We start from the raw sequence: 25,185 nt of genomic DNA, 5'->3' as shown, positions 1-25,185 counted from the left end.
GGGGGGGTTGATGAATCAGACACCTACTACAAAAGATCTTTAGCTCTCTTTATTCTGTCGCTCCTTTGTGCAGCACAGTTTAGTCTGTGTGTATCGGCGCTGTCTGTCTCAATCTAAACTCCGGCATTAAAAAAACACACAGAGGGGAAGGTTGGAAAGTATCAAATGCAGACGCTCACCTTTCCCCGAATCAAATACCCCACAAGTATCGCCTCTGCAACCTTGACTCACCGCCGAGACTCTGTGTGGAAGGGAGAATAGTTTTCTCCCACTAACAGTGCGTAACATCTGACCTGCTGTCTCCTGCCAACATTCGGATCCCTGTTTAATACTGACGCCCAAGCATAAAACCATCATTTTTCCTATAAACTATTTCTCTTCTTTTAGCCATAAGTATCAGACCCGACCCCGTGGAATTTATGGCGACACGCTAATTAATGGATAGAGTTTTCAAAGGTGTGTGTGTGTGTGTGATGAACATTATTCTGCTTTGTAGAGTTTTGTAATCCAGCCATGGACTCAGGCTAGAGTGCTAAAGTGCTGCTAACAAGGCCTGTTTAACATTCTCTCCCCTGCTCAACATACAATTATTCCACTTCGCTGCCATTAACATGTACAGTAGGACTGGGCTTTTAATTGGCCTGATATGACTAATGCCAGATCAACTTGGATTTGCTAATTAGTTTTTTCTTTAAAAGTGCCATCAGGACATGAAATATTCATTGATGTGAGGTAGAGCGAGGGCTGTGGGTGGTATTAGTGGGATATTAGTGGTAAAGGCAGGCTGCTTGTCTGTGCAGGGAGAGGAGGTTGAACTTACGCTGGCCTGTTGTGGTCGGTTATTCATACTTTGGGTAAGGTGTTAGTTTTTTGTCATAATTTTAGACACCCACACACACACATACACACAGCCAGCGCACGCACACACCACCTCCTTTCTCAGCGTCACAAGGCCACCTTTTCTTCTCCAGCCCCCACCTCTTCGCTCCGTCTCTCCTGATTTCACCTCCATTTCCATCGTTCCCTCTATTATTTTTCTCCCTTACCTTTACGCCTCCGTCCCATCTTCTATGTGCCGCCAGCTTCTCGTCCCTTCCTCCTCCACCTCTTCCGCCTCCTTTTCCCCCCCTCCGTCTCCCTAATCTTCCACCTCTCCTCCTTCACCACCCCCTCCTCTGCTGTAAGTGGGCCAGGTGCCTCCTGTGGCCTCCCCTACTCCATTTCTCATTTTACCCTTCCTCGACTCCCTTTTTTCTCACTTTTACCTTCTCGGCGTTCCCTTTCTCATTTTTATCTTTCCCCTTGACCCTCCAGCTCATATTTATACATCCTGTTAACACAGCAGCAAACCATTTAGTTGCAGCGGGGACTCTTTTTTTTTTTTTTTTTTTTTAATCCCCAACGGCAAGAAAATGTTTTGCTGATGTCAAGTTTAGCCATCAGAGTTAGAATAAGTTTCCCATTCGATGAAACTGCATAATATGTTTTTCAGTATTGATGGTTGCTTTAGCAGCACCTTTGTGTCAGTGTAGTTCCTTTTATGAGCAGGAGAGGAGATCCAAATGTGAACAGAAGTGAGTAGGTTCACATCCCCTTTTCTGTGGCGAGGGGCAGATTTCCCCGGCGGCCCTCTGGCGCCTCTCTCCAACATTGTATTTGCACACGTTCACATAGATGAAAATATTGTCACTTTGTTTTTGTTCTCCTCTGTCTCCAAAACTGTGCACACAGAGTTAGGAGTAAGAGTTTCACCTTATCTCACCTCTCTGTTGTATTTTTTTTTCCCCCTCCTGGTTCTTTTTTCACTCATTGTCATTCTGCCCGTCTTTGTCTGCCTCTTCATGCCCTTCTCCCTTTTACTTTATCACCCCTCGCTCTCTTCTTCTCCCCGCCGTGTCTTCCATCGCTCTCACGCCCTTTTTTCCCCCCCAGGTTGTGTTGTTGTGTGTGTGTCACAAAGAGGAGGATTGGTAGTTGATCGGTGCTTTTAGACAGGAACCTGAGACGGCCTCAGTATGTGGGAATGTGTGACTTCTTCAAAATTAGGTTTGCAAGTTAGGGGGGTGTTGTCTTTAGCGATTGGAATTGCCATTGTGAGAGCGTGCACGGTGGTCCTTTTGTCTCTCACGCTCTCATTGTGCTTCTTTTTCTAACTTCTTTGCATGCGTTTGCAGTTATTGTCATGGGGGGCAGTCGCAGTAGCCGCCACTAATGCTAGTCAACAGGTGACAGTCAAGTGTCAAAGCGGATTGAAGTAAACACTTGGAGAGACAAAGGGACAGATAGACAGGGAGGAAAGGTAGAAGGGTGACAGAAAAGGAGGTTTCAAGAGACGTGAGGCTCCAGGTGAGGCGTTTGTCTCATCCAGCCTCGCTCTTCGTCAATCACGGTCAACGAACTGGCCTGGAGCCTAGCAGCCGAGCGGTCCATGCTAATGCCCCCTGCACACTTCACTTAAAGCAATCCGATTTCAGCACAAAAAAAAACAACTTGATGCGTGGCGTTAAATCAGGTTTTTGTTGTCTGTAGCTGTAGAAGACGCAGCGTTACGTCGCAGAATTGGCCGAGGAAGAAACAAAAGAGACAAAGAACTTGAACGATTTTGCGTCTGCACTGATTATTGTTCAAATTCAGTCGACAGGAGGGTAGCGGACGGTTTGTTGAAGCAGCTGAAAAGCTCACACACAAGAGGTAGACCTTCGGTATTGACATTACACATCGACATCCACCTGAAGTGATACACTGTGTGGTTTATTTAACTCAGTCGTGCCTTCATGTCCACTTCTCCAGAAGCCCCCTCGGTTTTCTTCTTCTTTCGCAGCTTCCGTGCTACTTCTCCTCCACGTCTTTTACTTTCCCTTTCGTCCTCTTGCGCCTCCTTCCTGCCTCCCTCCCTTCTCTCTTTCTTACCCTTCACTGTCTCTTTTCTGAGTCCAAAATGCAAGCCTCTCTATATTTAGATGCTCTTCTCCTCTCCCCTTGATTTCTCTCTCCCTTTATCTCACCTCCTCTTTTCTTTCTGCCGTTGAAGGACAGATTCGCAGAAGCGCTCCAAGATTTATCAGTGTTGTATGGGAGCTGCTTTTTGATCAGCTTGATGAGTGACAACACGCCTCGGGCTATTATGTACAAGTGTACTTTTATAAATGCTTCTCTATCTATATGTAAATCTCTGTTCTCCATTGTTGTAGCCTTGTAGATTGTAAGTAAATTTTGTTTATTGAAAAAGTTGATATATATAAATATACATTTTTTGTCTTTTATGTGTGTATGCTCTTGAGTGTGAGTTAGATTAGCAGGGAGTAAAGTCTTTCTTAATATTTACTCAGGAGGGGGGACACAGGGTGTGCCTGCTGAACATGCGAGTACACTCTTAAGCTGTAGCTTTTTTTTCTGGTCCCCTCTGTGCATGAGTTCATTGTAATCTGCTGCTCAGTGTGGATTTGAGAAAGAGGCCTCTGTTTGCTCTGTTTGACAAGTTACCCTTACACACACACACACACAGACGCGCACACACACTCTGGACACCCGCCTTAGCGCCAGATAGCGACTGGCCACCAGCAGTGACTCACCATCATTCAGTCATTTACGTACACATTCAAAAACCACACATTTGTACAAACAACAATTAGACCCCAAGACATCAAGAAACGTTTCTTTTATTATATCATGTGAGCTTAGTCATTCAAATATTCTTTTTGTTTAAAGATTTTTAATACCTTTGTAACCCTTTGTTTTATTTCTGCCATTCTGCTGACAGGGTCTGTGTGTGGGTGTGTGTGTGTGTATGTGTGTGTGTGTGTGTGTGTTTTCTCCTCTCAGACCTTTGGAGCTGGTGACTGTTTTAACAGCTCGGGAACAGGCTGCTTGTGTTCTTTGTGGTACAGTCATGTACAGTCGTGTCTAGCTGAGTCGTGACAGGTTGCTTTTTTGCTGTGACAGGTTTCGCGATGAGACCTATGAGAGGGTCTGGACATCCACACACAAACACACACACACATGCACTCACAATAAGTAGTTTGCTTGTGGAGAGAGGGAAAATAAAAAAACAGGGAAGCAGCTGAAGTTTTGAGCCTCGGTGTTGTCACTTCAGCAAATTCATAAAAATAAAATTCAAAAAGACGTTATTTTATCAATGATTGGGGAGGTAGGATTTGTTATAGACTGAAAGCAATAGTGAAGGACATTTAAAGCAAAAATACTCTGAATTTGTTGGTAATTATTTGGTTATTATTTGAATATTCTCCCCTTCCCCCATACTGCCACCCCCTACTCCACACACAACACACACACACTCACGGAAAAAGACAGACTTACAGCTATTCAGGCTTTTCACAATGCATGCTTGTTCTGTCCTTTTCTCATACAGTGCTAATTAATACAGCACAACAACAAACTGAAAAATAAAAAAAATAAAAAATGCTGAGCTGAAGTAAGCCACATTACCATTTGAACATGGAGAAATTCTACACATCCATAAAAGAAAGCAACGCCGATATGACCAATAATTTATCTCATCCAGCTGCACAAGGACCAATCTTAGCAATCATTTTATGATTTGGGTCCGCTGCCAGGTTTATGTTTTAGCCTAAAAATGCCTGTGTTTCCACGGTCGGGATAAAACGTGGTGAATTATTATCACAAGTTCTGCCACTGAAAAACCCTCTGTTGGAACCGAGGCTTCGGCTACGCACATGTATGCTAATTCTGCTATCCGGGGATATTTGTATTCCAGCATTTTCACCGGTCCAGTGAATCAACGTGGAGGCATGTATTCCTGCAGCGAAGGCGTAGCCCACCCTTGATTGTAGTTTCCACTTTATAATCCTTTCAAACTAAAACTTCAATGGCAGGATCACTTGGAGTTTTTTGCATCAAAAAAAGGCACCGTGTATGAAAAAAAGCACACTGGTGGTTGGGAAAGAAGTTGACATACTACCTCTGCCTTGTGGTAGTGTTAGCAGCGTGTTACTACCACACACCAGTGGGCGGAAAAAAAGACAGTGCATCAAAACAATAGTCGCATAGATTCTTCTAATCTGTAAATTTAAACAAATCTGTGAGTATTCAAACATCAGTGCCAAATACTAGGAAGTAAATGGATGGAAAGCAGTATTGTCTTGTGATCCTCTTAAAACAGATAAAATCTTGGAATGGAAAATTGTCCAGACAACAGTGTGAGCAGCCTTAAAAAGTGGTCATAAACACATAAAGCTTTTCTGCTCTTTAACAGAGTCAAAGTTAAATTAGCTATGGCGGCCATCTTTAACTGGGTTGACTCTAAAAGTTAATGAATTGTAGATGGGCATCCAGTCATCACTTTCTGAAAGTTTTACTAAAATCTGCTGAGTGGTTGTGAGAAATTTTCTGAACAAACTGGGTTGATACCAGCAGTTAATGTTGCACAAGTAGTCTCCGAGTGTGTTTTGGGGATGACTCTCAGCTACCACCACATCGGATTTTACCTCAATATCTGTAAAACTGACCGAGTTAGATTTTTGTATTTGCTAAAGTTGATTAGCTGTGGTGACCATCTTGTAACTTGTTTTGTAAGGGCTTATTGATAAGTTTTGAACAGTTTACAGCCTAATAACCTCATTATAAAACATTCATAAATCCATTATAATGTTTGCCTTATTCTGAAGTGGTATGTAAAATCTATAACATTTTCCCAACTTTGGACTGAAAACAGATCCAATAAACACCATTATTATAACTTGGCTAAGAAAGTTATGATGATGTTTTTTTTTTTTTTTTTGTAAGAGTCAGTACCTCAGAGGTATGAGCAAGCTGGTAGGAGCAAATTATATGTTTACAGAGTTTAGTCATCGCCAGGGCTGTCAGGGAAAGAATTGCCAACGCACAAATGAGAAAATTCTCTGTTTCGATTCAAACGTTTAGTTTGTGATTGATTTCTCATCATGTCTCATTAGAGACCCCTGACATATGAGATGATGCAACAACAGGCAAACACTGACATAACAAACCCTAATTCTGTTCCCACATTGACCAAAAAAGGCTTTCAGAGCGTGTCCTTCATGTGCCCTGGCTCTCATTGTCTCGTAATCCTCACACCAGTGTTTGCTATTTCATCTCTGAGTTGGTGAAACTGGTCTGATTTGCTTTATCTGTTCATCTAGAGCCGTCCGTGCCTGTGAGTGTAATTTCCAGTCTTTGCTGGAGATAATTATGAGGTGTAAGTCATCTAATCTACATTTTTGATATTTTTTGCCACCATAATGACTAGAAGTGAAACTGCTGAAATCTGATGATCACACAACAACAAATCAGTGCAGATTATTTATCCAAGATTGGAATTCTCAGATATTTTTGGATTATATTTCCTTTGGCAAATTTTGAGTCTGGTGCTGCTTTTGACATTTTGAACTGATGTGACTCATTTCATGTTACAGTAAAGCTTCATGAAAAGCCTTAATAACACTTTCTGAGACTGACTATCGGCCCACAGACCTGAAATCCAAGTCATCTGAACTACTTGAAGATGAACTAATTAACACTAACAAACCATCGACCAACATCTTTGCTCTACCTAACTAAAGCTGATGTTGCTGAATGGAAGCAGCCTGCTTTTAAGGTTTAGTTTAAGAAAATACTTGAAATAGGAGACTTTTCTCACTGGGCTGCAACCGTTTGTTGAACAGTATTTGTAAGGGGGAGTCTCCAAAATGTCTCGAAACATTCGGGACATCTGCCTATCTTCATTTCAGAAGCGTACTCCATTAAATCATAAATGCAGGGGTACAAAGTGAGCTGAGGTGGGCATGATGTGGGTAATAAAAATATATGCGATCAAGAATGCAGTTTTCCAAGCCATGCATGCAACAATAAGCTGTGATTTTCAAAAATTAGCCCCAATGAAAATGTGGCCACATGGATCGCTGATCCCTTGGTCATAAACGCTTAGTGAGTTCAGTGAGACTGCAACAAAAACTTTGGCTATTTTCTCTCAATTTTGAGTCACCAACTAGTCTCCAGTAGTCACAGCCTAGTGAGATTGTACCTTTATAATGGTCCTAATGTTATAATGAGGTGTCTAAACATCTTATGTGCAACGAAACAGTTGGTCAAACTGTAACGATAGGGTTGGTGTTTAATTTTATGAAACAAAATAAAACTGTTTCACACAATACCTCAATGTAGAAATAGTATTTTTGTGTATATTTACTCATCCGTGCTGTTTTAAAAACTGAAAATATCAGAATATTTTCTCCTTTTATTGTTCTTAAATAATTAGTAATTAATGATAAGGGCACTTTCACTTAAAACGTGATTAAAATGTCAGATATACTGTAAAACAGAGGTAGTCATTGTAAAGTAAAATGTACAACTGCAACTTGTAGCAATAGCTTGGATAATGATTTTGAACTTTTCTCTGTTTTCTCTTATTTCTCTTTTTTAACTTCTTTTTACATGTTTCACCCATGAATAATAATTCACGAAAGCTGTTTTGGTTTTTAATTTGTCAATATTGTTCCCATGGAGGAGAGTCTTCTCAATATGTTGTACCAAACGTAAAAAAAAAGAAAAAAATTATGAGTAATAATTAAAAATACAAAATAAAACAAAATACTTCATGACTTGCAACGGCCAATTTATACAGTATCCTCCCCAGGCGAGGAAGCTGTAAAATCAAACATTAAAAAATTAAAAATGCTTTAGTGACCCTTTCGTAAGCAGAAAATAAAAGTCACAGTAAGATCCCAGAGGTTGTGAACTAATCATGCTGTTAGACTGCACCGCACCTTAAAACTCCTTTTCCCTTGTGATGTCAGGGGTTTGTTCCTCAGTGGATGAGTTGGTTTCAGTGACTCACCTGGGAGTTTTACACCAGAAGACCATGTGAGGGAATGTGGTCAGTGATCCATGAGAAAACTATCCCCCCACCTGCTCCAACACCATCAGCCTCCTCCCACCTACAAAACTAAATGCAGATGTTTCCTTTTTGTTGACTAAAATTTTAAACATAAAATCTATGAATCTTTTTTTTTTTACAAAAATGCACTGTGACTGTGCACCACAGCATTGGAAGGCTGTTTTAAAATAAGCGTGGAGTAGATATCGGGGCTGCACCTCCCTCTCTGCATGAGGTTACTCATGGCCATTCTCTATGTTAACATGCATCAAACAAACAAACAAACAAAAAAATCCTCACACAATAGCTATCTGCTGCCATCATTTCACCTCCGTCACATCCTCCCTTCCCTTTCTTTTTCTGTCTCCTGTTCTTTCCTCCCCTGGTTCTACTCCTTTATTTCCAGCTCCGTAGCTCTCTGCGGTCCCCTCACCTTCCCATTCGTTGTTTTACTGTCGTTCCCCTCCCCTCTCTTCCCCCCTCCTTTCATTTTGGGTTCTCCGACAGTGGTAATGAGATGTTTCATTAATTGCGTTTCACGGCTTTTAATAGAGAGAGAATTTAGGCTAAGCCCCGGGTCGTCAGTCAGGGAGTTACCATGGGAGACGTGGCAGGCTTATAGGGGCCTAGAGAGAAAGATGGGCCAGAAAAACCGCACGCTCACATGCGCGCAAGCACGAGTGCAAAGTAGGAAACCCACAGATGAAGATCAGACAAGATGTAGTTTCGCCAAACCTGTTGAAAAGTTTCTTCTCAAAAAGTAACATTAATGTTTGCAGTTGACCAGAGGAAGTTAGTCATTAGCATCCAGGCAATGTCACACCTCTTTTCTGGTTACTCAGGGATGATCCCTGTCCATCCTTACTGTGGCTGGATTTCCATAAGATCACTAAAGGTTTAACGCCTGTGTGGCTGACGGTGAGAGGACACAGCGTTACGGAATTGACACATTGGTGTCATAAGCCGAACGCACCCGCTTACGGATGCAGAGCGTAAGGCAGATCCGCTGACTGGGAAGAAGAAGTAGCATGGTGGTCGTCCTCACCTCTAAACGAGGAGGGTCCAGGTATTGTTTTTTCTAAGCGGTGGGTGGTGGGTGGGACCCTGTAAGTCCGAGCAGGGGATGAAGGGGAATAGTACTAAGTCTCTGTAAGCCTCTTGGATCTTCTTTGGTCCCTCTCCACATGACATGGCTATCCTTCTTTGAGTCAATCTCTTCGTCCACCTTGGCTCCTTGGAAGCGGGCCAGACAGACAGAAAGAGGACAACGAAAAGAGAGAGTGGTAGTGGAGGTACAGTAACAAAATGTGGCACGATTAGAGAAGTTGGGGAGGGTGGACAGATGGAGGGTGTGCGATAAAAGAAACTGACAATACAAAAACGTACAGGGGGACATAAAAAAGTCGGAACAATACTTTATTTTCAACAGAAAAGAGAAATGACAAAGAATCTAAAAACAAGCCATTTTACTTCTAATAGTTTTTTGTGTGTGTGCATGTGTTGCTTTGCTGTAATTGCAGCTTGCATGCCTGCCTGTGTCTGTCATGTGCATGTGTGAGTGTGTGTTATTTTTGTCCGCGCCTGCCTTGTTGATGGACTGCCACCCGGGCTTGTCCCGGAAGGCTGCCAGCTCCGTCGGATTGGGGATTAACCCCGGGATAATGGCCTTGATGCCCAGTTGAGTGGAAGCAAAGCTGTTTAAAAAATATTGGCTGCCTGACTCACTCTCTCCTCTCTTCCTGTCTCTCCTCCTGTTTGTGTTTTCTATCATTTTATCCTTGTTTCTGCTGATAACAACTCCACAGTGTCTTACTTCATAAAATACAAGCAATCGGCTTTACTAAAGCACGGTCAACTAACAAGCCTATTATTAAACATGTCCGCCATGAACCATCCATCCATCCATCCATCCATCCATCCATCCATCCATCCATCCATCCATCCATCCATCCCTTTTCTTTGCCTTCTTTTTTTTCTGGGTAGTGCAGAGCTGGTGTCTGTCTCAGCCATCACTGTGCGAGACGCAGGGGACACCGTGGACAGACCGCAAGTCCATCAGAGACAAATGAGACAAACAACCATCCACACTCTCACTCACACCTAGGGACAATTTAGAGTTACCAATGAACCTAACATGGGTGTTTTTGGTATGTGGGAGGAAACTGGAGTACCCGGTGAAAACCCAGATGTGCACGATAAGAAGATGCAAACTCCACACAGAAAGGCCGGGAAAATTGAACCTGCGACCTTCTTGCTATGAGTCAACAGTGACAACCGCTGTCTCTCAGCGCCACCCACTTGTCAACATATTGACTGATTTTGGACTCTTAAATCAATGAGAAAAATGGGTTATAGAGAATCTGGTTGATTACATGGGAACAAATTAAGGGCTTTGTTGTGGTGATTTGGTTTTTCTATGGGTTTTGTTTATGTTTTATTTTCTTTGGTTTGGGGTTTTGTTGCGATTCTGTTGTAGTCTGCATTTTGTTGTCTTATGTTCATGTTGCATTTCACCCTTCCCCAGTCACTCACTTGCCTGTTAACCACGCCCATCTACACCTGTCCTGACTCTGTAATCACTCCACCTGTTCCCACTCACCTCGTTATCCTCAGTACTCAAATACCCGGTCATTTCTCCCACTAGTCGCTGGTTCATTGTCTAAGGTTTGTCTGTGTTAGTTGTCTATTGTTTGATGTAGTCTGTTTAGTTACCCTCGTGCTGTGTTCCTGGTTTCTGTCGGTTCCATGTTTGTATTTAAATTTAGGTTTTGTTTGTTTGCTGCCACGTCAGCATTTTTGTTTTTGTTTATTCTCTAGTTTAATAAATTAGTTTTTTTTCCCCCTTACTATGAGTCTGCATTCTGGGTTCGCCTTAGTCTCCACGGTTCCTGACATTTGGTATAACATATAGTTTACACAGTAATCTGGAAACCTCTTAGTACAGATTTTAACTTTCAGCAAGTTGCTTAAGTTTGATGTTTGAGTTGGACCACAAATGTAAAGCTTTTGACTTTGGAAAAAAACTTTTTTAGTAACTTTAATTTTCACTTATTCTTTGGACAGTGCTCGTGATTTAGACGTTATAAAGAAAATGTGTGCTTTTGAAACGCATCATCAAAAACAGGTTCTGTTCTTAAAATTATTTTTAAATGTTATCAGCCTTTTTCTCTAAATTCATTAAAAGGTTTACTTATTAAATTCACAACTCAATTGCCAAACTCATTTAATAAAATATTGATACATTTATCAAGGCCACAATCTGAATGCGGACTGATTAGCTAAGTGTGGCACATTTACAATTAGTCTCTCAATGCCAATGAGTGCAGATCAACTGAAAAATCTAATATTTTAGAATTAAATTAACTGCAAGTGATTGAAACTGCCAGCGCACACAAACACAATTTAAAATACGAAACTAGCTTTTCTTGAAGAAATGCATGTCACCTGTTTTGAACAAAGAGTTTGTGTGCTTGGGGATAAGTCTCAACTACTTTTTGTGTTGGCTAAGGTTGAGTAGCTGTGTAGCTGTGGCGGACATCTTGAATTGAGTTGACTCCAAAATGTAATCGGTTGTAGAGGTGCATCCAGTGATTCCTTTCTAAGAGTTTCATGAACATCCGCTCACTGTTTCATGAGATATTTTGCTAACAGACCGACATCAAACACAAGCGCACAGGCAGTTACAGTATCGCTCACCACCTTGAAAGGCGGGTGATAAATATTGATGCTTTTCTTGTGCAGAAAACAGCAATTCAAATGTAGACTGATTAGCTGAATGTGCCAAATTTACATTCAGAGTGTAGACCAGCCTCTCAATGCTAATGTGTGCCGACCAACTGAAAATAAATCCTACATTTTAGATTAAATGTATGAAACAGACACAAATAGATATTAAAACACAAGTTAAACCTTGTACCTACTGATAGGATTACAGAGCCACTGAACAAACTCAGAAGCTCCTGAGGGCTTTAAAAGGTTTTTTTGTTTTTTGTTTTTGCTAAACTTTCTTGTGTAATTATCCAGTACGAAGCTGCTCTTCATGCCATAATATTCACACCCAGCATGATGTTAGAACCTCAGGATCAGACAATGAAAGCTCTCCGTCAAACAAAGTCCTGCTCTGGACTGATCCAGGGGGACCTTGCGCTCCGTCTCCCCTCGGTCCCCTCGGTCCTGAGCGGTCAAGGAAGCAGAGAAGTGGCTCGGAGGGACACAGGAAGGATGAAGGAGCCCCGTTCTCTTACTCCATCACACGTCTCGTCTCTTTAGCCGTCTGGCTCGGGCCTGAAGTGACTTTGCCGTGACGTGACCAGGACAAAACAGCGTGCGATGGCGTGACGGCTCTGTTAGGCGTGTGAATGTGGGTGTTTTTTAGTCAGAGCTTTGTGCTTGTGTGTTTGGTGGTGGTGGCGGTGTGTGTGTGTGTGTGTGTGTGTGTGTGTGTGTGTGTGTGTGTGTGTGTGTGTGTGAGGGAAGAGGGCTGAAAGGAGGGGTTAAGGAGGACAGTCACTTTTGATTTGGTCTCGGGGGGTGACAGGGTTTTGGAGCACTAGTGGCGTGCTTTACCGAAACAATCGTCTCGAGCCGTGAATAAGCACTCAGACTGTCAGCTTGCCTCCTGATGACTTCTTCTGTACCTTTTTGGGGTTTTTTTTCAAACTAAGATTTCATAGAAGGATGAAAAGCTTTTTTGTGCTGCGTGTCACACTGAAAGCAGCCTTTAGTTTCTGTAGCCTTGGTGAGACGGCTCATGCTTTAGACACAAATGTTTCTGCCTCTCTCTCTCTCTCTCTCTCTCTTCATAGCTGATTGTTTGACAAGTTTATTTTACCTTACTTTTCCATCTTGTGTCAAGTGTATATTTCATGGTGGGGGGGGAGCGTGCCTTAAATCAAGGTTGCGCTCACACGGTGAAAGGAATGAGCTTCGGTCCTACTTGATGGTCTAAAGCTCATGGGTTAAAATCGAGCGAGTCTTTAAAAACCAACTGAATGGATGTTTATGCATCATATAAGAAGGGTAACGTGGTTCCTCTGCAAAAAGGGGGTTCCCGACGGGAGAGAATTGGATATGCGGAAATGAAACAACCCAATTAGGGACGCAAAGAGTTTAGAGGTCAAAGCGCACTCCATTAAAGCTCATTTTCTCAACCCGACTACTAATTCAGTGTGTCTGTGAGTCTGTTGAAGCAATAAATCTGATTAGATCCCTTACGCTTTCTCCCTCAGTCCCTACTGTTGTTTTACCCTCCACTGATCATTGCTTTTGTTAAATTTGAGGCACCATTTAACATTCACTCACCCAAATGTATAGCTACACGCATCTCTAATAGAAACTCTAAAGCGCCATGAAAAAGTTGTCTTTTTCTACGAGAATATGCCGCCGCACTTTATTATTAAATTTAGAACAGAAACTTATATATGATTATGTGCGGGGAAGTATGTAGGGCTCCAAGAAAAAAAAAAAATTGCAACGTGTTTATTAAAATCACTATTTAAAATAAACTAACATTTCTTGAAGGATAATCATATCAGCCACAGTTTTAAAGAATGGTCTGTTTGAGCTCATGATGACTCTCAGTTACGACCACACCAAAATTTAGCTCAATATGTGTACAATAGCAAGAGGTATAACCTGTTTTGTATTTGCTTACATCAATTTACTGTGACACCCATCTTGAATTGGGTTGACTCCAAAAATGATTAAGTTGTAGAGGTACATCCAATGAAACATACTTTAGGGATCTTGCAGCCCTTATTGCAGTAAAACACACCATGTCAGAGCAAATGTGACGTTTCTATCACAACAAACTGGAGCTGGAGCTCATTAATACCAACAGTACAGCAGATATTTGACCCACGACTGATTATCAGTACTACATCCTCAGTTAAAAAAAAAAAAGATTGGTAGCAATGTATAATAAAACCTGGTATGTATCTGTATTTACCATGTAGACACGTATCTAGTCTAACGCTAAAATGGCTACAACTCAGCTGGTGTGGTAGTAGCTGACACTCGTCCTCAACACATCTTCTGAACACAAGATTTGTTTCAAACTTTGTCATACAAGACGACAGATGATATGCGTCCCTTTAAACCATGCTACTTTCACTTAATCATTTCTGAAAGCTACTTTCTCCTCATAGTTGCACAGAATAATCATTTTCATCATGTTTTTTTTCTTTTTCAGAAATATCCTTCTTCATGCATTGATTTGAACTTTTTATTATTATTTCTTTCTTTTTTTTTGTTCAACTGACGTTCCAGAAGATTTAATTTCATATTGTTTATGAAAAAGAAGAGCAAGAAGTTCCCGTTATAGAAGCGGCAGTCTTGACTGCTGATAACTGAACTCTTTAATATAAATATTTTGACGTGCTGAATGCTTTGAGTGAAACTCATTTCGCCTGAATTACATCAGTGTGGAATCAAAAAATTTCAGAGATGATTACCTTAACTGTTAACCCGAAAGGTTTGTGGGTTTTTTTGTGGAAGAGATTTGCCATTTTTCTTAGGGATGTATTCTTTTCATAGCATTTAGAGTTTGACTTGTGCGTTTAAAAGCTTGTCAGTGTCGAGTCTGAGATTTTAGAAACTGTGAAAGAGTCGGAAACAAAAAGAAAACTGTACAGACCTTAAATGCAGCACTTAATTGATGACAGTCTGGATCCAAACCTGTCTGTCTTTCTCTGCCTCTCCTGAGTTATCGACTGATAGAAATCTCATCAGGAAACTCCCGACCAGCCCATGCCGTACACTGAGCCTTTATAACACCATCCATCCACTATGACTGGAAAAAATGAGGAATAGGAAAAGAAGGAAAGTGTCTGTGTGAATAAATGACTCCTTTTGTGTGTTATGTGGCTCTGAGAGGGAGCCAGTCATATACAGCGGGCTTTACAATTGAATGTGCGAGTGGCCCTGAGAGAAGAGGAGCGCAGCCGCGGCGTGTTCAAAGCCTCTCGGTTTGTCTCCTAAGGTGAAAGGTGAACACTCTCAATGCCTCTATCAGAGCATTACACAAAAGGAAAAATATTTCAAGGTTAGACTGCCAGCAGTTTTTTTTTTTTTAAAGTAAGCCAAAGGATAAAAACATTTGTGTTGGAAACTCAAAGGGACACTTTAATTCTGCATTCACATCCAACCTTTTATTTTTTCTTTACTTTCTTTTTATAACTTAAAGAGACACTAATAAAAGTGAAAGGTTCTAGATAGATTGATAGATTTTTTTTTTCTGTTGTTGTTGTTCTAAAGCGAAGAAGCTGTCACAATCACTCGATCGGCTTGTCCGCTGCTGTTCACAGAAGGTGTGTTTGTCCGAGTGGACGTGGGAGACACTGTGGATTTATCTGATCTTACAAGCCATCAGGTTGAGCAGAGCTTTGCTAAACATGACCTGAAGTGTGCCGGCCCCCGAGCAAACGCTGCTGTCACCTTGGCCAACCCGAGCTGTCATCTCTCAGAGTGGCCCACTAGAGCTGACAGCCGTGGCGTTCCCAAAACAAATCACCTCTGCGTTTGGTAACACTCTGCGTCCCCACGATTTAGCCCCTCACCGAGACGAGAACGGGAGCGGCGGCTGCTAATGCTCCGGCTAATGTAGTGCCTGAGTGAGCGTGTCTCCTTCCACCTCTATCAGTGTGTGTGTGTGTGTGTGTGCAGGTTTGTGTTTGCAGGGGCTTATGTGTGTTTTCCTGCCACCGACTTGCGCGGGTTAACGTAGTGATGTTTACATCTTTCTTTGTCTCCCTCAGCTCTCCCCTGTCTGTGGCCTTTTCCCGCATCCCTGATTTTGTAACTTTTTTTCTGTAATGTGTGAGCGCAGAGGGCATCATGTCGGAAAAAAACACAAGCTTTCAAGTTTGATCTACAAACCAAGGGAAATTACAGCTGCAAAATGGGAAATCAATTAATTTAGTGTCTGAAAGTTTGTGAACATTTAAATTATAAGCTATATTTGGTTTTAATCACCTGCTGCCAAAAAGCAGAAGGCTGACAATAATTTATTTGCCCATGTGCACGCACATGTGTTCGTTTGTTTGTCTGTTAGCAAAATATCTCATGGACCAGTGGACCGATTTTATTGAAACCCCATCTGTTGGCTGTTTAAATATCCAAAAGTGCTAATGATTCTATTAAATAAGGGCATAACGACAACACAAACAGTCTTATCATCCGTTTTGCTATTTTTTAAGTCATTAAATAACTTGTATTTCAATTCTCTGTAACAATTATGGTGTAAATATATTATAAAAATTGGCTTTTTAATTGTAACTTGATATCTGGAGATTATCTAAGGACCCCTACTTGGTGTTGGGTGACCCACATTGGGGTCCCGACCCCAACTCTGGGAATCATTGCTCCAAGTGTTAATAAGGATCTTGCTCATAATGTTATTTTTAATGTCTGACCCAAAAGGCTTTGACTTCATCGTTTCTCAACATAAGATGATCTTAGCTTAAAATACTATGATTAAAGGTGGCGGGCTGTTTGCAGTGCTTAATGAAATGCGAGGCCTTTAATTTTTTTAGCTGTATTTCTACTTGACTGCCATGAAATTCTCTGACTTACGACTAGCTGCAACACTGATGAAAGCTTCTTTCTAAAGTGTGTACGATCTGAAACTCTGGGGTGAAGGTTCAAGAGTAAATTTCAGTCTGAAAATAGATAACTGGTTGAATATTTCCAGTCGAAACAAGATTTTTTTTAAATTTAAAAAACGCCATTGTTTGTTGATTAGTTTAATGATGTTCTGCTAAAAGATGGGCTTTTTTTTCCTGTTTTATAAATGTGTTGCACTCTTTAACTGCCCTTTTTAATGAGCGTACACACACTCTGTCTCATACACACACACACAACCTGTCAGAAACACTTTATAAACAGAGATATTTGATCATTTGATCCAGGGCTTTTTTTAGACATCAAACTAAAGTGGCTGAGATGTGGTTTCTATTGATGTCATTGTTTTTATGTCACAGTCGTTGCTGACATATCCTGGCTCATCTTTAAAGATTCAGTTGCTTCAGTTAAAGTTGCTTCTTCTGTCCTTCTTGCACGAGAAAAACATTCAGTTTGCACAAGGCTATCAACAATATGAATGAACCTAAAGGAGAAGTGGTTTCTTTTGTCGAAATGCACAAAGGGACATGGATTTTATTGTGCCCATATTCTGTATTTCTGCAGCTGTTCATCCTTGTGCAATTGCAGAATTCAAAAATCCTTTCTGGACATTTGTAGACATTTATATATTTACACACATCCTTCACTGATTGCCTGCACGTCTTTTATTTTTTTATTTTTTTATTTGCCAGCAGATGTTTGGAGGAGAGGCTTTTGTTCAGCTACACAGATGAACAACAGGAAGGAGGACATGGAGATCTCATCTCACTACCGTCAGCTCCTCCGAGAGCTCAATGAGCAGAGGCAGCATGGCATCCTCTGTGACGCCTGTGTCATTGTGGACGGAAAGATCTTCAAGGCCCATAAGAATGTCCTTCTGGGTTCCTCACGCTACTTCAAGACTCTTTACTGCCAGGTAAAGGACATAGCTAGTGAAACACGTTTCAGGAGGTTTGATTATGCACTTGTTTTTCTGCCTTTTTTTCTACACGAGCAACAACCAAACAAGAACATCTTTATGTCATCCTGCAGGTTAAAAAGGGGGCGGAGCCTCACCATCAGACTACTGTCACTCATCTAGACATCGTTACGGCGACCGGTTTCAAAGCTATCTTGGACTTCATGTACTCGGCGCATCTCGCCCTCACCAGTAAGAACGTGATCGAGGTCATGTCGGCTGCCAGCTACCTACAGATGACGGACATCGTCCAGGCCTGCCACAGCTTCATCAAGGCTGCGCTGGACATCAGCATCCGCTCTGAGATGGCCGATGAGCTCGCCGACTTTGAAATGGGAGCTGTCGCTGCAGGTTTGGGCGGAGGTGGAGGAGTTGGTGGGGGTGGAGGAGGAGTGGGTATGGCGGGAGCAGGGGCTGTTCCGGGAGCTGGTTTAGGAGGAGGAGGTGGAATAGTGGGCATAGCCTCTGAAGCCTTGGCCTCCATCATTTCAGGTCGCAGCACCTCTCCCTGGCTGGCACGTCGAACTAGCCCAGCCAACTCCTCTGGGGACTCAGCCATCGCCAGCTGCCACGAGGGAGGCAGCACCTACGGAAAGGAGGACCAAGAACCCCCAAAGAGTCACGAGAGCCAGGAGGAAGCCTGCCATGACTCCCAGCCTGCCTGGCCACATGACTATAGACCCATCAATGTCAAAGAAGAACAGGTCTCCCCTGCCTCCTCTTCTCATCCAAGGGACACTCCAAAGGGGGCAACTCAAAGCCAGGTGGAACAAGGGGCTGGGGGAGCCGGTGGGGGAGCTGGAGATGGACCTTGGCAACCCTTGTCAGGGTCAGGGAGGAGGAAGAACAGGAAGAACAAGGACACGGTCAGACATATTACCCAGCAGGCAGAGAGGACTTGGGATCGGCAGCGGGACAGGGAGCGAGACAGGGACAGTAGACCTGGATCTCCTCTGCCCTCTATGCTAGCTGTCCCTGGATGGAACTACAATGGGCAGGACATCCCAGGTAAGGCTGACAGACTCTAACACTCCTGTTTTTGGGAAGTCATTGTGGCAGTGATTAGTTAAATGTCTCTGCGATGGGTGGAAACTACTTGGTCAAGAGGAGGTAGGTCGAATCAGCTTTTTATCCTCACATGCAGGGATGATTTTATGACTATGAGGAACAGTTGCCACAGATTTTAATAGTGATTGAAAACTATTAGTTATCTTGTAATGTAATTACCGAATGACTGGTGCGATTATAAGATTAAATCAGATAATTGAGTGAGACTATCGTCTCAACACCTAACTGTGGCAAAGTCTGATTTGTATTTTAAAAGATTGTTGAACCAACTGGTCATGAGCTGGACGCAATCGTCTTCTGTTGACTTTTTCTGAACTCACATGCATGAGACTTTGCTGTACTGTAGTTTTTAACACATGGATTCCTTTTTGGTTACTCAGTACAAGTCAGCCATCTGCACAGTTTGCTTCAAGAAATTGACCTCTTTTCCTCCTCCGTGGTTGAGATTAGCGAGCTTATACACTAACGTGTTAGGCCTAAGATGATTATCGCAAATCTTGAAGGTGTGAGGTGAAGCCTGGGTAAATGCAGATGGATAATACAATCCTCTCTTTACTGCAGTTTATGTAAGCCACACTCCCACATAGTCAAGCAAATGCAAACACAAACACACTCGTGAATGCATATTTATTTTGAGATTTCTTCCTTGATCCATAGCCTTGCAGAACTGTTTAGTGAATTCCTTTACTCTAAAACTTATACACGATAAACTTACCTGTGCGTGTTTGTGTGTCTTTGCATATGTTGTGGGCCCCAAGGCGTCAATAGGTAGATTATTAAAAGTAAGAGAAGCTAATCCTGGGCGCATTAAGGGAGTTGGCTGTGAAATGGGCACACACGTCGCGCAGTGAAAGAAAACAGGATAATTGAATTGACCTGGGTCACTGCACGGATTACCAGCGCGTCCTCGCCATCCCAGGCTCCTCCCCCTCTCTCTGGGGTTTAGGGAAGGACCTTCTGGAAAGGGCGAGAGAGAGGGAAAAGGAAGAGAGAGTGTTAGATTGGAGGAGTAATTAGAGAGAAGAGAAGAAAAAAAAACATAGGAACAAAAAAGAAAATAGGAACTGAACCCTTTCAGGCTTATGATGGTTTGTCTTCTCCACTTCACATGTCCTGAGTCCCAGATTTTATGACCTGCAGTCAGACCTTATTACACTGCCTGAGTACATCTTGTCTTGAGCGAGCTTCAGAATCACACACTCTCATGCGTAACACATACACCCACTAACTAAATGGCACTTTCAAGTCTTTTGGCCAGTCTTCTGGTTCTGGTAGAAGGTAGAGTTTAGGTCTGGCTGTGGGGAAGCAGCTTCTGATGAGAGAGGTGTTTGCTTACATAAAGGTTAGAGGAAGTTTCGAGCTGCTGCTGGTGGAAACCCGCTCGGTGTTAGCCAAAAGACAATCAGCCATCCCTTTGTTCTGCTGGGTTTCAAGAATAGCACCAAAATGATAAAAAAAAAAAAAAAAACTGGAACAACCAAGTGTCCTTCAGAGAGATTGCCTTAATATTTACCATGTTCCTACTCAGATTGTAAGTGGTATGTTGTATTTGAAGCTAAATCTCACTACTGATATTGCAGCCAGTTGTCTTGGTTTGGTTTTAGAAAATACTGCACAAGTGTAGTGAGGTCATTTTTGGTATGTATTGGAAATACTGTAATATTAGGCTGTTAGAATGCCTAATATTTGTCGCCAGATCTCAAACTTTAACCTACAGACAGTCAAAAGTATGTGCAACTGCTCTGGTGGAGTTATGAGAATTAGTGTCCTTAAGTCTTAAGTCTCCTTAAGCTCAGGATTTTGTCACCTGCAGTCAGTGATCTGAATTAGATGTACACGCATGTGGAATAGCTAAAAAATGGGAACGTAATAAAATTTTACATTATTTTTAGCTGTGCAAAATATAGTTTTCAAGGTAGGTATACCACTTTGGATTTCAAAATAAGAAAAGATTTGTATGTCACATAAATTATTTTAATTTAATCATAAAAAAGTGACAAATATATATAAAGGATTACCCCCATTGCCCAGTCTGCATTATTTTGATGAAGTGGTGGTCGAAGGCCTGCTTCTGCACTGTCAATTAAATCAGCACCGACAGTCGTTCACTCTTTACTTTGCTACTGGTGTGTCCATCATAAATGTAAACATAAGCAAATTATACAGCCTGCAGCCATGTGAACTGAAACACTGACACATTTTAGACGCTGCAGCTTGTTTTCGCAGGACATGATTTAAAGGATAGATCCATTATTTATTCCAAGTGTCTGGTGATCATTAACTTGGCGGACATTCTCTGAGTGCTCACAGCAGGAAAAAGAACAATAAAAATGTCTGTAAGTAAGCCATAACAGCTGGCAAGCAGACAAAATGCAGCCTCTATTTACATCAAGGGAATCAAAATTTTCTTTTCTATAGTATTACTGAGACACATATGAGGCTTTCTTTGATGTAAAGTGCCATCAGCATCAGTGGATGATCACAGGAGAAACCCCTGATCTTCTAATGTAACCAACAAAGGTCATGTTGCTAAATCAAGTTCTCGTTACACATTATTTTTCAGGCGCATCATCCCTAAAGTCCTGGCCTGAGTGCTGCCTAGGACCAGAATGTTAAGGCGGTCCAGCCAGTCTCCATGTCAGACACAAATATACAGAGCCCAGCAAGTTCCAGGCCTCAAAATGAAAAGGGAAATTTGTTTTTATTAGTTTAGAAAGTTGAATGCGTAGATTAAGTCAACTAAGATCAAGCTCTAGTTGATCAAGATCAACTATTATTGATCCTAATGTTGCATTTGTGCAAGCCTGCTTTCAGATTCAGTGTACAGAGGAGTTTGCTTAATTGATATATGAGTTAATGTCGACACTTTTGAGGCCTTTTTAGTTCAACAACAGCTCGGGTTTTTTTTTTCAGTATTGCAGTACTTTAGGTTTATGATGGGAAAGTTGGTCCATGAAGTCCGGTTGTTAGTTTCCACGAATGATTCTGGTAGTTATGAAGAAGAAAGGGCACCTTCAGTCTAAGATTATCTTAATTGCTTCATTCCTTATTGATGAGAAGTGCCCACACACTCTCTGTCTCCCTCCCTCTCATTCATCTGTAATCAGTGTTCATGCTTTGCTATTCCAAACGTCTGCGCAACATACAACACAGGGGCAGCCTGGTCAAGGATTTCACTGGTTTATTCTGCGATAAAAGATTCATATATGAGTGTGTACGAGCGCACAGCCTTCAAAGTGTCTGTATGAAAACGCCAGTGTTGACATAAACAGCTGCAGGAGTTGGGATCTGTTTTCTTTACATCTGTTCCTTTGCAAACATCTGCTGTGGTTATTGGATGTCATTACAGAGGCCACAGCAGCTTTTTCTTAACGCTTGATCTTATTTCTTAAGCTCACCTTGTCTGCTAACAGAAACGATCGAGGCCGTAACCGTGAAACAGAAAAGGTATCTGTACTTCTGCAAACTGCACTATTAGACGTGACATATTTTGAGGAAGAGAGTTTTAAATAGTCTGTACCTATATGTTTATTTATTCCTTTAAATAATTACCTAAATTTATTTGCAGTTTGTCCTCTGGTTCTTCGTTCGATTGCGATAGCACCGATCTGCAAGTAACTTTTCTGAACATCGACGGTCACAAGGTTTTTCAGCCTTTTTCTTTGATGCCTCATAATAAATTTGTTTTGTAAAACCTATTTAAAGCAGAAAACAATTAATCATTCACCTGGTTAATTAAAAAACATCTTTCAGCGACAATGTTCTTAGTGATTGTTTTGTTTGTTTTTGTTCACTGGCTTAAAAATAGACGTTTGCCTGTGTTTTGTGCTTTCAGTGGCACATATTTATTCACATTAAGTATGCAGCTAATATACAGGGGGGGGAAATATAAAAAAATCAAGTTTGAAAAATGGATAATGCTAAATGAAATTTGAAGATAATGTTTGTCTTTAGAATTATTGTAACATCTACATTTACCTGATAAGACTGCTTTTATCAGCAGAGTTGAATACTTGATCTTGTTAACAATTAAAAGCACTTTATTCTGTTTCAGCTCGCTTTGCAAAAGGTCCAAAAAGTTCTCAGCAAGATTTATAGGAAAAATATGATGCTTTTTTTTCACATGTTGCCATTACTCCTGCAACCTGAGTATGTATTTTGTCAAAATACAACGTATTTACTTCACTTTTATAGACTTTGTATGTTGAGCTAACTTCTTTGTGGCTGATTCTAGACTCTACAATTTTCTTCTTTTCCGTGTGTTGTTTCTTTTTTGTGATGGTTACAGACAAGGCTATTGGAAGTAGGGGCACAGATGGTGCTGCAGCACTCCCTGATGGATGCCAGAGAACAGACATGTCCAAATTTGCAATTAAACTGATGGGAAAAAGAATAAAAATCCCATGCTGCACATGTTTAAACTTCAATAATATTTGGAAGTTATTGCATTTTGATTGATGATTGCAGTGTCACAGATATTGTCTGTAAAAAAATATACAACATTTATTTGAAGTTCTTATACAGATAAGACAACATGTACGCCCGTGTGCATTTCAGTGCATATACTGTATTTGGTATAGTGGATTTTTAGGGTCATGCAAATTCAGGGCACCTCCTACTGAAACATGTTGAACCCATGGCTATGGCTGCAGACCCTTAAGGAGAGCTTTTAGTATCCGGTCTTATTCTTCACATCACACAAAGCAAACTGAGCTCGGACCAGCAGGCAGCAAACAGTTTGAAAAACATGGTTTTATTTTAAAACACCTAAATTACCCTCATTTGCATCTGAAATAGTTGGTCATCTTTTAGGCATGTCCCTGTTGTGAGCCATGTGTTGAACAGTCCCAGCTTATTAAACCTGAATAACTAAACAGTCAGTCAAGCTGGTTAATTTCTCTGTCACGTTTTGACTCCATGAATCCCAGGCTTTCAGATTTGTGTGCAGCTGAAAAAAACAAAATACTCAATCTCTGACATTTTTTAACCTGAGCCATATTTTCCCCATCTTTTGTTGTCTAAATGACAATGAAATGCTTTTCTTCTCCATTTTTAGTAGTCCCAATGACTATTTTTAACACAACGCTTGGACTGCCTGGTGCTCACATCTCAGAAGTTAAGCAGTAACAGCGTTGCATTTGTTTAAAAAAAAACATATTGATTCTTTTGTTTTCTGTTTCAGGTCTATTATTTTTTGTCCTAATTTACATTAAGTGATACACCTGGCTAGTATTTATCCACTTTTTTAGTGTGAGCTGCTCAGTGTTTTAGCCTCATCCTTTCTTCTTCCCATTTGAAAACGTCACCATATTGGTTCACATTCTATATTGTCTTTCCTATTTAAATTACCATGGTGTCAGTTCTTCAAACGGTGGGTTGTCATTTTTGAAGCAGAGTTTTATTCTTCCCACAAACCTGAGAGAAAGCCATAGTGGGTGAAAACATGAGTTACCAATTGATTTCTTTTCTAGAGCTGTTATTCTTGGGGCAAACACCAGCTTGATCTGTATCCCACATAATAACAGCACTGGAAATACTTTTTTTTGTTTGTGTTGTTTGCTGGTATTAAAGCACACACACACACACGCACATACGGTGACCTTTACTTGCAGCCTGGGGGATTTTGGCAATCCGGTGCATGGCCGGTATGATACAAAACCTCACACACACAAAGCTCAGAGCATCTGATTATGTAGACGTGAACAGTTAATCACACGTGGGCTGTTCTTTCCATTTCCCTCTAGCTGTTGCACATTGATTACATCGAGAATTTTTTTCTTTGAAATCCAACATCTTTATCTGACTGTCTTCCTCTCTGCTCTGTGGCCTCAGAGTTCCCCCTCCTCAGCCGAACGAGCTAGCACAAACTCGCACATGCCCACACTTAGAAAAAAAATATGAAAGAAAGAACGAAGAAATCACTTTTCCGTAAAACCATGTCCCGTTTGTTCCTGCGTGCACGTTCAGGAGCGCTGCAGTGAACGCTGCGTGTTTTGACTTGCGTTCAGGTCTTTGCCCACCTCCCACTCCGAGCTCCAGAGCCTCCTGGCTGGACTCACCTGGGGGTCTGCAGACAGGTGATCTCGAAACTGCCCTCTATTTTCTGCATCAACTTTTTCTTTCTCCTTCTCTCCCTGCGCTCCTCTCCCCAAGTCTCAGCCGTCTACAGAGGTGAACACTTGAAATAATGAATCGGATCTCCCTTTCGCCCCTTTCCTCTTTGTATTCCAGTTAAGACTCTCCCTACAGTATTTGCACTTCATTAAACTTGAAATAGGTTTAATATTTAAAACACCGTGAACAGATTTCAACCCCCTCGCACCTCACACCTTACCACTTTCTCCTCTTTTTTTTCTTCCTTTCCTTTCGTTCTTGGTTTAATAATCTACTCCCATATTTCCTCCCTAATTCACTTCTCCTTCATTAAAAACCAAAATAGATTTAATATTTTAGAGTGTGGACTTAATTTTTAACCTCCATCTTCGTGGCTCGGTGTTTGACACTCGATGGGTTAGATACCTGCATCGTGTTGAGGCTTCTCCTCTCTCTGTCCACTCTGCTCTCTGGATTTTTCTGCGGCTCCTGGTTCATCTTTCTCACTTTTTCCACCATCAGTCTATTATCAGTTCTGTCTCTCACCATCTTTGTACTGCAGGACTCACTCTTT

At 41.5% G+C, this 25,185-nt stretch overlaps 1 protein-coding gene across 4 annotated transcripts in view; it reads left to right on the top strand.

Annotated features, from left to right (window-relative positions):
• The window catches only part of zbtb46 (zinc finger and BTB domain containing 46), a 71,769-nt gene that overhangs the window by 6,904 nt on the left and 39,680 nt on the right, over positions 1–25,185 (top strand). For 3 of the 4 annotated variants that reach the window (XM_025005709.2, XM_025005710.2, XM_017415117.3), the window contains exons 2-3: positions 17,188–17,408; positions 17,525–18,458. In XM_025005709.2, the coding sequence (XP_024861477.1) occupies positions 17,223–17,408; positions 17,525–18,458 (1,120 nt within the window). In that variant the 5' untranslated portion in view covers positions 17,188–17,222. Of the gene's footprint in view, positions 1–17,184; positions 17,409–17,524; positions 18,459–25,185 lie in introns of all 4 variants that reach the window. The other variant, XM_017415115.3, reaches the window with a different exon arrangement.

The sequence above is a fragment of the Kryptolebias marmoratus genome, linkage group LG8, assembly GCF_001649575.2.
Source record: "Kryptolebias marmoratus isolate JLee-2015 linkage group LG8, ASM164957v2, whole genome shotgun sequence".
Taxonomy (NCBI): Eukaryota; Metazoa; Chordata; class Actinopteri; order Cyprinodontiformes; family Rivulidae; genus Kryptolebias; species Kryptolebias marmoratus.
The sequence above is the reverse complement of the archived record's forward strand: the minus strand, read 5'-3'. Positions and strand labels throughout refer to the sequence as shown.